The 12,615-nt window shown below is 33.4% G+C and overlaps 1 protein-coding gene across 5 annotated transcripts in view; it reads left to right on the top strand.

Moving 5' to 3' along the window:
• The window catches only part of LOC127860697 (uncharacterized), a 21,758-nt gene continuing 9,143 nt past the window's right edge, over positions 1-12,615 (top strand). Inside the window, exons 1-4 of one of the 5 annotated variants that reach the window (XM_052398939.1) lie at positions 1-105; positions 2,476-2,579; positions 10,983-11,664; positions 11,873-12,031. In XM_052398939.1, coding sequence (XP_052254899.1) covers positions 11,134-11,664; positions 11,873-12,031 — 690 coding nt within the window. In that variant the 5' untranslated portion in view covers positions 1-105; positions 2,476-2,579; positions 10,983-11,133. Of the gene's footprint in view, positions 106-1,258; positions 1,343-2,475; positions 2,580-4,846; positions 5,354-10,982; positions 11,665-11,872; positions 12,032-12,615 lie in introns of those variants that run through there. The other 4 variants (XM_052398940.1, XM_052398941.1, XM_052398938.1 and 1 more) reach the window with 4 other exon arrangements.

Below are 12,615 nucleotides of genomic sequence, written 5' to 3' on the forward strand. Positions count from 1 at the left end.
GTGCCCAAAAGTTCCAATTATGAGTTTCCACGGACTATGGACTATAACGAGATTGTAGAGAACACACAGAGCGACGACAATTATGGCGATTTCGCGTTGAAAAAGGTACATAGTGCTCCTTTAAAGTTTGTGTGTAATTTAGAAGTTTATTTATATAAGTCATCGCTTAGCTGTCAGGAATACATTATGTGCAGACTGGCTCCTGTGACCTTTCAGGGATAAAATATTTATTTTTTAGCCGAAGAAGGTCAAATTTACCTCGGCTATCCGGGTATTCGCCAACGAAATAATATTGATCCAAATAGACCACCGCTCGGTGGCCTATGAGACCTTAATGTTCACTGGTAGACAATTTTAAGATAATTAATGTATGGTTGCCCTTAAAAGGACAATGTTTGTCCGGTAAGGACGATTAGTGACCGAATACCGAGTCAAAACGAGAAGAATTATTTAAACACATATCACGCACAATAATATCGAAGATGGTCAAAACAAATAGTTGTATTGTTTTCTGTTGAGTTTAAGTGAATATGGATAAAAATTTCTGATTGTCACGAATGTTTCCGATGAACTGCGTTTTACTTATTATTATGAAACAACAATGAACTGCAATGTATACGCATATTAAACTAAACTTATTTTAATATGTGTTTGCTTTACACAATGAACTTATGGTTTTATTGGTCACATAGTAAAATAGTATTGGATTTTTCCGTTTTTCTCCTGTTGACCTGATAAAAAGAATCGGCTGTTATGAGGGTTGGTAACTAATAGCCTCATCTGCGCACGTGTATGTGTGTATTTAGAATTATTTCTGCGTATTCGCGAAGGCATCTATTGGCTGACCTTTAGTGATAGCTGGCTTACGCGATTTTAACGTAACAAGAAATGGACTATTTTCATCAGGCAGAAAATGTAAAGTACACTCTTCCGAGCCGCGAATTCTCTCTCCACGTGGCCAGCATAATGCACTATTTTTAGTTACGTAAAGTATACCTCCGCGAAATATTTTTCGGCGCGGATTGCTTTTAATCTGTGAGTTATTTAGTGATTTGGTGAACTGTAGTGGTATGCAAACCGCTTTTCAAAGTACCACTATTTACCTCAGTTGTTCTTGTGAACAACTAAAAACGAAAAGACGGTATATACAAGAATTCGCGTTATCAGTTACCCAATTTGGACATTGTATTACTTAAAACCTTTTTATTAACTTATACTGCAAAGTACTTATATTGCAGTGCCCAAAAGTTCCAATCATGAGTTTCCACGGACTATGGACTATAACGAGATTGTAGAGAACACACAGAGCGTCGACAATTATGGCGATTTCGCGTTGAAAAAGGTACATATTGCTCCTTTAAAGTTTGTGTGTAATTTAGAAGTTTATTTATATAAGTCATCGCTTAGCTGTCAGGAATACATTATGTGCAGACTGGCTCCTGTGACCTTTCAGGGATAAAATATTTATTTTTTAGCCGAAGAAGGTCAAATTTACCTCGGCTATCCGGGTATTCGCCAACGAAATAATATTGATCCAAATAGACCACCGCTCGGTGGCCTATGAGACCTTAATGTTCACTGGTAGACAATTTTAAGATAATTAATGTATGGTTGCCCTTAAAAGGACAATGTTTGTCCGGCAAGGACGATTAGTGACCGAATACCGAGTCAAAACGAGAAGAATTATTTAAACACATATCACGCACAATAATATCGAAGATGGTCAAAACAAATAGTTGTATTGTTTTCTGTTGAGTTTAAGTGAATATGGATAAAAATTTCTGATTGTCACGAATGTTTCCGATGAACTGCGGTTTTCTTATTATTATGAAACAACAATGAACTGCAATGTATATGCATATTAAACTAAACTTATTTTAATATGTGTTTGCTTTACACAATGAACTTATGGTTTTATTGGTCACATAGTAAAATAGTATTGGATTTTTCCGTTTTTCTCCTGTTGACCTGATAAAAAGAATCGGCTGTTATGAGGGTTGGTAACTAATAGCCTCATCTGCGCACGTGTATGTGTGTATTTAGAATTATTTCTGCGTATTCGCGAAGGCATCTATTGGCTGACCTTTAGTGATAGCTGGCTTACGCGATTTTAACGTAACAAGAAATGGACTATTTTCATCAGGCAGAAAATGTAAAGTACACTCTTCCGAGCCGCGAATTCTCTCTCCACGTGGCCAGCATAATGCACTATTTTTAGTTACGTAAAGTATACCTCCGCGAAATATTTTTCGGCGCGGATTGCTTTTAATCTGTGAGTTATTTAGTGATTTGGTGAACTGTAGTGGTATGCAAACCGCTTTTCAAAGTACCACTATTTACCTCAGTTGTTCTTGTGAACAACTAAAAACGAAAAGACGGTATATACAAGAATTCGCGTCATCAGTTACCCAATTTGGACATTGTATTACTTAAAACCTTTTTATTAACTTATTCTGCAAAGTACTTATATTGCAGTGCCCAAAAGTTCCAATCATGAGTTTCCACGGACTATGGACTATAACGAGATTGTAGAGAACACACAGAGCGACGACAATTATGGCGATTTCGCGTTGAAAAAGGTACATAGTGCTCCTTTAAAGTTTGTGTGTAATTTAGAAGTTTATTTATATAAGTCATCGCTTAGCTGTCAGGAATACATTATGTGCAGACTGGCTCCTGTGACCTTTCAGGGATAAAATATTTATTTTTTAGCCGAAGAAGGTCAAATTTACCTCGGCTATCCGGGTATTCGCCAACGAAATAATTTTGATCCAAATAGACCACCGCTCGGTGGCCTATGAGACCTTAATGTTCACTGGTAGACAATTTTAAGATAATTAATGTATGGTTGCCCTTAAAAGGACAATGTTTGTCCGGCAAGGACGATTAGTGACCGAATACCGAGTCAAAACGAGAAGAATTATTTAAACACATATCACGCACAATAATATCGAAGATGGTCAAAACAAATAGTTGTATTGTTTTCTGTTGAGTTTAAGTGAATATGGATAACAATTTCTGATTGTCACGAATGTTTCCGATGAACTGCGTTTTACTTATTATTATGAAACAACAATGAACTGCAATGTATATGCATATTAAACTAAACTTATTTTAATATGTGTTTGCTTTACACAATGAACTTATGGTTTTATTGGTCACATAGTAAAATAGTATTGGATTTTTCCGTTTTTCTCCTGTTGACCTGATAAAAAGAATCGCCTGTTATGAGGGTTGGTAACTAATAGCCTCTTCTGCGCACGTGTATGTGTGTATTTAGAATTATTTCTGCGTATTCGCGAAGGCATCTATTGGCTGACCTTTAGTGATAGCTGGCTTACGCGATTTTAACGTAACAAGAAATGGACTATTTTCATCAGGCAGAAAATGTAAAGTACACTCTTCCGAGCCGCGAATTCTCTCTCCACGTGGCCAGCATAATGCACTATTTTTAGTTACGTAAAGTATACCTCCGCGAAATATTTTTCGGCGCGGATTGCTTTTAATCTGTGAGTTATTTAGTGATTTGGTGAACTGTAGTGGTATGCAAACCGCTTTTCAAAGTACCACTATTTACCTCAGTTGTTCTTGTGAACAACTAAAAACGAAAAGACGGTATATACAAGAACCATGGTCCTCTAGCAATTCTGTTCAAATTATGAATTTGCGGGTATAATTGGTTGAGTGTTTTATGACACTATTATAACGATTGTTTTATGACACTATTATAGCTGTTACAATTGAGTTTTTAAATAAGTTTTTTAACATTTGATATTTCTGATGGCCTTTTTTAGGTGTTGTTGTTGTTGTTTTTGCGTTTTTTTTTCTCTGTCAGTTGTGTTTATACATACGAATAACTTCAGAACGAAGTTACTGTTCGCATAAGATACTGTAATCTTTACCTTTTAATCTGTACTTATTGTATAAGGTTATCAAGTCTATGTTAAGTCACGATGACACATCGCGAAGTGCTTAATTCGAAATCGAGTAAATAAATGTTTACCAGTGGTATATTGTTAAATATGTATGTCTGTACAAAGTCGTATATATATATATATACATATTTGCACAGTGTATCAGTGACCTAAACATGAGTCATGCTATGGGACAATCATTTAAAATACATAGGATATATGGAACGAAAAAACATTTGGGCTTAAATATATTTCCCTTAAAGTATCACCTAAAACTTGATTAACCCATGCCCTATACACAACATCGGACTGACCTCAGCGTTTGATAAGGTTTAACATCTCCCTTACACGGAATTTGAGATATTCAGAGGACACAAACATGAAACAGATATATTAACGGATAGAAAGCCAGACAGACTTAAGACCGGAATTACAGATGGGTAGACATAGGTTGGAGGGACTAAACGAACTCCTTAAAACACTCCACCTACAACCAAATAAAGAACATGTAATTTAATATGTTTTATGGCGAACCTCTTGAATTATTTGTTTTACGGCCCTGTATATGAACAAATGTTACAAAAGAAACATCTAATTTGTTCACACATGGCTGTTATTTAATTCACGTCTGAGGTAAATAATTTCTGATATAGTAAGGAGCTAAATTCTTAATTATTTTGTTGAAAAGACATGCGCTGGATGTTTTTTTTTGTTAACTTTAAAGGCACGTAATCACTTGTCTTTGCATGCAGCGCTACACTTAACAAGTGCTAAATTGGTTCACACCCTTTTAAGCTCTTCATGATAAAATGTACATAAATTATATTGACCTCGTGAACAGTCATCTTTCTTATCGCACATGACCTTCTTTCATTTTATTTCGAAATGTTCACGTTCGCATGCATGCATCGTGTGCTTCTTATCAGTAGTATACTTATGATTGAAAACTCGGATCTAGCTGGCAGTAGTAAGAACTGGAAGGCAGGGAAACCATATCGTACCCGTTACTTGCTCTCGTTAGCGCGTGTGACCATTTTAAATTTGTTGTTAAAATAAATGAAATTCGAATACATTCTAGCGAGAATATATGTGATAAAGACACGGACAACGCGGCAAAAGTACTGATTGGACATACAGTTTATAGACTGCTGTAAAGATAATTCTACTAAATCAAATTGTGTAATCCTTTTTATTCGGATAACAAATGAGAATAATACGTAGATGTATATGATACGTTAATTAAAAGTGTTATATACATTGTATAAATTTAGTATTATTCAGCCAACGACATGGGTCAAACGTAGGTTACAATGAATGTGTAAATAACCTTCAACAGTTTTAAAATGGACATTTACATAGTTTAAATGTTTTCAAAATACTATGTATTTCTTGTTTTCTTCCGATTAATGTGCTTCTGATAATACCAGCCATGCTGACATGTAAGTACATGTATACTTGTCGTGATACAAGAAAGACAATTCTCATTCTTTTTATATACAATAAAACTATTTAAAAAGCTTTAAATCGCAGTTGGTAAAAGGATTTTAGATGGAAAGACATAGAAAGACATAGTTTAAAAATGAAACACTCATATTGCATTTGAGGTGATTACATATATACATGTTAAAGCATGTCCACACACAATTCAATTAAACATATCTCATTTAGCGAGCATTTTGCCGATAACTATGCCGAATATTTATACTTTGTGATAGGATCGAAATTTTTGTTCAAACCGGGAGTGACGTAAAACTTAGCCAACATGTTTCGAATTCATAACAAATACCTCGCTAACATAATAAACTCGTTAGAAGACTAATTTGTATTTGTAATATTTTTATTAGTGAATGGGGCACTTTCACATATGTTCCTGTTAAAAGGTATATGAGTACTATGAAATAATTTGTTAATATAATATGAAGTAGTACTTTTATATAGGCTTTTGTTATAATAGTTGGTGGAGTACTTTAAAATCGGCCTTTGTTAAAATTGTTGGTGTGGTCCTGAAGATCAAGTTTGAGTACTAAAGAATTAGTCTTTGTTTTACTAGTTTGAGGAGTACTTTGAGGTAGGTCCAAGTTAAAATAGTTGACATAATATTATACAATAGGTTAATATTATAAACGTTTGTATATCATTTTAAGGTATGCTCTTGTTATAATGGCTGACGGAGTACTTTGAGAAAGCTCAATGTAAATAATAGTTGGTCGAATAAGTTGGCTAAATACTTAAAAAAAGTTCGTGTTATATTAAAGTTATTCGAAAAAGTAAAATATATAATCGAATATACTTGTAGTTCGCGTACTTCTTTAAGATTTGTAACTGTTACAATAATTAAAGGCGTACATTTAGTCAGGTACTTATTATACTAGTATGTTTCAGTACTTTAGGATAGGTATATTAATTGTTTTATTAAATACTGCGAGTACTAATAGATAAGAAAACCTATGTATGAAATTATATCTGAATTCCGCAAGCACTTATCTTTATTATAAAATACAATAATGAACATGGTTTAAATTAAATATGATTTCTGTAAGTCTGTTTTTTTTTTATGTAATCTTATGTTTATTCTGTTGTGTCGACCTAACTGTTCTAAGCCCAACGCCTAAGATACGACCTTTAATAATTCAGCCTAAATTTAGAACGCCCTAACGTGTATATTAATAAACTTATGGAAAAATCGAAGATTTAAACGCTTCAATTTTTGAAAGGCACGATAACTGATATAATCAATATGTCACCTGCATTTTTGTCAATGTTTTCTGAAAATTCCAATCCATTTCTACCAAATGTATGAAACATATATATCTTTTATATATATATATATATATATATATATATATATATATATATATATATGAAATATGCGATGAAATGTTTAAAAATTACAATCTATGCTACGTGTTGTCAAATGTTTTTAACACCAGTGACTTAGTACACAATCTCAGCACCATAAGGGGGAATATACACTATCTGTAAGCATGTATAAGTTGTATTTCCGAAACTCATGATAAAAAATTAAACCACGACGCAGCTGTTTATCTAGGCAAATATAGTATTTGAGATAGGGTGTTTTTAAATTAAAATTTCAGAGATAGCAATTGAAAAAGCTCAGTGTCAAAGCAGTTGAAGGTGTACTATGTGATACAGTAATTTGGAAATATCATTGTACATAAAGATGTCGTAGTTCCTTTAAATCGTTGCTTGCTTTACAGAGATGGAGTAAGACTTTGCGATAGGTTTGTCACGAATGATTGATAATGGAAGTGTTCGGTTTCTAAACTGGGTGTTCAAATGCAGAAAAACTGTTGGTATACCTCCGGACCATTTCATTTAAAATCATTTTTTTTTAATCTGAATATCGTTCTGTGACAAAGAGTCGTGAGTTATTAATTACAATTTTATTCATGTTAACTTTCAAATCTAAAAGCTTTATAACATCAATACATTTAGTTGTTATATACAAGTAACTTTATTTGTTTACAACGTAGCCTAACAACGTCGCACGTGCCGTTGTTTAGAGCAGAAATGTAATCAATGGGGCTTTAATCAACCGAATTCGCTGTAAAGTGGGATAAAATATGTTCATATCAAGTATCCGTTTATTTGTCGGTGTACGCTAATCGATAAGTATGTATTGCCACTGTTTTTACGCGCCTCTGTTGTTTAGAGTGATTGGTTACTCAATGATAAAAACGGTCAAAACGTAAACAACGTTTAAAAAGGTAAACTTTATACTGATAAACGAAAAAGCCCAAATTGATTTCTGATTACTTAGTTTAAAGCAGGTAGTATGTATTATTAGCTATTATTGGCGCGATCTTGATTACATTATCTTCACACTAGCAATTACTGAATACAAGTCAACACTCGTGATGTGCGTGCTCTTCTATTTACAAGACTTATTACATTTGTTTAATCTGTGAGAAATTATATTTGCTTTATTAGATACAAACACTTGCATACATGTCTAACAACTTAACACGAACACGCGCCTCTGACCTTGAAATGAAATACATATTAATCAATACATATAGATGCAATTTGAAAGTGTTCAAAATTGTCATTAAATATATATATATATATATATATATATATATATATATAACCTTGTTAGCAAGAAATTTATTATTTTTCAAACGGTACCGCTTTTAAAACCGAAAAAACGATTTCTAGACGTATACGTCCATTCCGACCAACGCGATTATTTTTAAGTTTTAAAGCGCAAAAATACGGATTTTTACCTTGTAAACACCAGATATATTGTAATTAGCATATTAGATAAAATATGTTTCTTATTTATACGTAAATTTACTATGCCAAATAAGTTGAGTGGCTTTACATATTGATATTAATATATTTATATAGACGAATTGATTGATTCTTATTGCTAGTATCCAAGACAATTTGTAACATAAGCAATCCATTATTTGTATGGGTCGTTTACATATTTATGTCACACATGTAACACAGTTAATCAGTAAATCAAATTTTCGAGTGCATGTAATAGCATTATCTCTTCAAATTTGAAATGTTATCATTCAAGTGGGTCGCGTATGCCTGCACTTGTATTAAAGTCGACTATTTGTTAAAGGTTTAGCACATGTGTATGGCTGTATAAAGCGAACAGGAATTGCCGTAGGAAAGTACATGTATAATAGGTCTTTGTATGAAAGAGTATATTACTAGTGATCTATTTTGCGATTATGTATCAATGTGTATCACACTTTTTATCATAAGTGATAATAAATTAATCGTTGTTTTCATTTTATGTGTACTGTTTCAATTGCGATTATTTAACACAATTCTTACAAAACGTTTTCATACAATGTGCGTTTTATTACATTGATACATTAACTACATTGAACGATTACAATTAATCACCGTTTCACTGCCATTCTGTTAAACAAAAAAAACGCCTAACCTCATGATATATCATAAATAGCGATGTTGATTATATCCAGAACAATGAAAATAAACGAGAAAGCGTGTACTAAATTGGTGACTCTGTTTGATGCTAAAATGAAGCTGTCTAGCTAACACGTGTTGCTTTAAATATGTTTTTCAATTGTACACACACAATTATTAATAACATACACTGGCTGTCAACTTCTTCATCCTTAAAAAGTATAATGGATGTACACTCACAAGCAACAACATAGACGGTTATTCTCGTATTAATACTTTATAACCTCTTATACAGCATGTGCAGTAATAACAAAAAAAGCAAACGAAATATCACTTTTAAACGTTCAGCATTCATGATGATTATCTTCTCTATGTTGTATTTTTGCTAATGGATCACCTTGTATAAATTCGTATGTTTTATACAACGATGTCCCTTTGCTAATCTGACTTGCTATGCATGCTGAAAAATTGTAATGTAATACTCGAAACTCACAACAATTTTATATTGTAATAACGATGTTGCTGATAATATTCAGCGCAATATATGGGATTCATACATAACAGACAACCTTCATTAAAAAGAACCTTTTCACGGAGTTTGGCATGTATTCACGTTTTTCATTAATTTCTTTATATTGATAAGTGCAAACATTGGATCTAAAAAGCTCCAGTAAATAACAAACAAGAATAAAATGAAAGAAAAAAAAGCAAGTAACCCTCAACTGGGCTCGAATCACTGACTCCTTGAGTAAAAGTCTAAGACCATTAAGACCACTCCGCCATCCGTGCTCATACCATGAGTGATGTATTTTTATATTATATAAGCGTCATAACATATAACGACAACATAACATCAGCACTCTCCAAATTATTATATCGTTTTGCGTTGGAACGCTTTGTATGTTTAAGGTTTTTAAATCTTCAAAAGATACATACATGTATAATATATAATTTAGAGCATGGCAAATGTTCAGACTTACTGTTTCCTCACACCATTCATAACTTACACGAAATTGTGCGAATTTGAAACATTTTTTAAAATAAATTTGTAAATTTACCAAAACGTGAAAAGGTCCTTTTAAGCTGCCGTGACCTGTGTTCCCTTATGTGATGTTATCAATTTAAAAGTTTAAAATAGTTTCAAATGATCTTAGCGTGTTTTAGCTGCGGTTGTCGGTGTTTCCTTAATTTTTTTCAATTTAAATTAAAAACAAAAGCAAAGTTTTTAAGCATGCCTCATGCAAACAGTTAAACATTACACTGATATTGTTAGCTCTTTCTGTTGCCTAATGTTAAAGTTAAATCGAAGAATGACGGTTGTTTTACGCCCAGCTAGTTCTATATGAACATTATTAGATCCGATAACCGACCTTATTGCGTTTACTTGGCTGCTGAGTCTTTAATACTCATTTGCTTTCAAACGACCGGGACAATCAAACAAACATTGTATTATTGTTCTGATCGTTAAGTTGTGACACAAATAATTCTTAATTGTTATTAACACATACTTTACACCGTACCCTAAGACAACTGTTTTCTCCATACACATTATTAATTAAACGTTAATTAAACGCGTTAATATGTACAACAAATAATTGGAAAAAGTGTAGTCTAAGTAACTCCTTATTGGAATATAGCTATCTGCAAATGTTGCACTTATAGTAGCGCTCACGTGCATGTATGACTAATATACAGCTGAGCATTTGTTTTTTAATTAAAAATGAATCAAGTTCATACAAAGAAACACAGGCAATTAGTGTTATTGGAGAAAATTTCGCTTATGTTTAGAAAAAAGATTGTGCGGAAATTATACGCCACTATATTAACATAATTTATGGAATTTGTCCCATAATGTATGGATGTTTTGTATCAATCACATGATTTAAATATAAACGATCTGGTCATTAACTATAATTAAAATTAATCTTAACGTTTTTAATGTCCTTTTTTGATAATCCTCTTGGGCACCCCCTGTTTACTTTATTTCAAGCAGCATTTCGAATTGTGGTAAATGTACATGTATAATGTAAATAGAACAATATTTGTATAGTCGTTGTTAATTGAGTGAAATGTTTTAAATTAAATGTAACGTTGTAAGTTTACCGTGATAATTTAAATCAAAGCATAAATTGTGAATTATTGCATATTTACTTGTAGAATTCTGAAGATTTGCGCTTGAACATGCATATTCCGCGATTGACAACTAATAACAAGCATCTTACTGAAAATGACATTGATGCCGTGAAGCATTAAGTGAGTTGATCCACTAACGAACTCGCCACTAAATGGTTTATGAAGTCTCGGCAAAATGCTTGCCAACACAAACATATTCACTGATAAAGAGACAACTAACTGGTTCAAGGCGTGCATAGCGCTCAACGTAACGAAAGATGGTCTTTCTTCGTTTGTTGAAGCCGAGTTACAAAAGATCCACACAACCGTTGGTAAAAGTTGCGGACAATGTTCTATTGAAAAGCTGCTGCCATGCCCTACAAATGGTATGTGTAAAAAGAGAAACGGAAATACATGTATATTCCACCAGTCACAGCAACGCCAGCAATGCCCGGTTTGTGATCAGGTAAAACAAAATATCACATCGTTACATAGATTTAATGGACCTTCGTGGCGTAATACTCAAGCGGAACGATGGGCAGCACAGCCGTGGGAAATCGGTAAATGCTTCCTCCCTCCAGACGGATATAGCGGAGTTTCCTCGGTCCAAGAATCGGACTTTAACGGCGTTATAAGCATAATGTTGAATTGTACACATTTTCAGACGTGTCTTTCTTCCTCATGTCTATCGCCTCCACCACCTGATAAGCAATGTCCGTTAGAAAAGGTAATGCAGAGTTTTGGTATCAATAAGTTTTGGCTCGTTATGGCATGTGACTTATTACTAAAAAGAGTTTGATCAAATTATGTATTTTCTGCTCTTGAAAGCATTCTTTAAATTATAATCAAGTTTACTTATTAAATTTATTTAGTTTCGGTTCACATGTTTTCATAACTTGTATTGTTGTGTGATTCCTAAATGAACTTTACTCTAGGTTCGTCAGATAGGTCGCAATATACGTCACACATCCGACTGTAAAGTGTCAGATGCTCATCTACTAGATTATTTTCAAACACTGTCAACGCTACTGGCTGATCCAAAGTGCTTATTGCATCATCCCGCGGCAAACAAATCGCTCACAAAACTTAATGATGTACGTATATACAGTGTCCGTCTTAGAAATATGTTTCAGCTATTAAAAGTCAATCTTTAATACATGCATATTAATTGTATGCTATGCAAACTATATACTTATGTATGCCGCTTGTATGAGCAAGTCTAATTGTTTTATGTATTCCATCAAAATGCATTGTATTATGCGCGTGCAGTAACATATTATCAAAGTGTTTTGTGCGATTCTTATTAATCGCAATAGAAATACTTATATTGCTATTAATTAAAAAATGAATTAAATGTGATTCAAATACCATATGAGTCACTGTTTTTATGCCCCCTTTCGAAGAAAAGGGGGCATATAGTGATCAGACTGTCTGTCTGTCCGTCTGTCTGTCCGTCTGTCTGTCTGTCCGTCTTTCCGTCACACTTTGCGTTTAGGTTTCGAAAAATGCTCATAACGTCTATGTCCCTTGAGATATAACCTTCATATTGTGTATGCATGTGTATATGGACAAGGCCTTTCCATACGCACAAATTTTTTTACCTCTGTGACCTTGACCTTGAACTTAGGGTCCTCGTTTAGGTTTTGAAATCTGCGTTTAAGTTTCGAAAAATGCTCAT

The sequence above is a fragment of the Dreissena polymorpha genome, chromosome 15 (genome assembly GCF_020536995.1).
Source record: "Dreissena polymorpha isolate Duluth1 chromosome 15, UMN_Dpol_1.0, whole genome shotgun sequence".
In the NCBI taxonomy this organism is placed as follows: Eukaryota; Metazoa; Mollusca; class Bivalvia; order Myida; family Dreissenidae; genus Dreissena; species Dreissena polymorpha.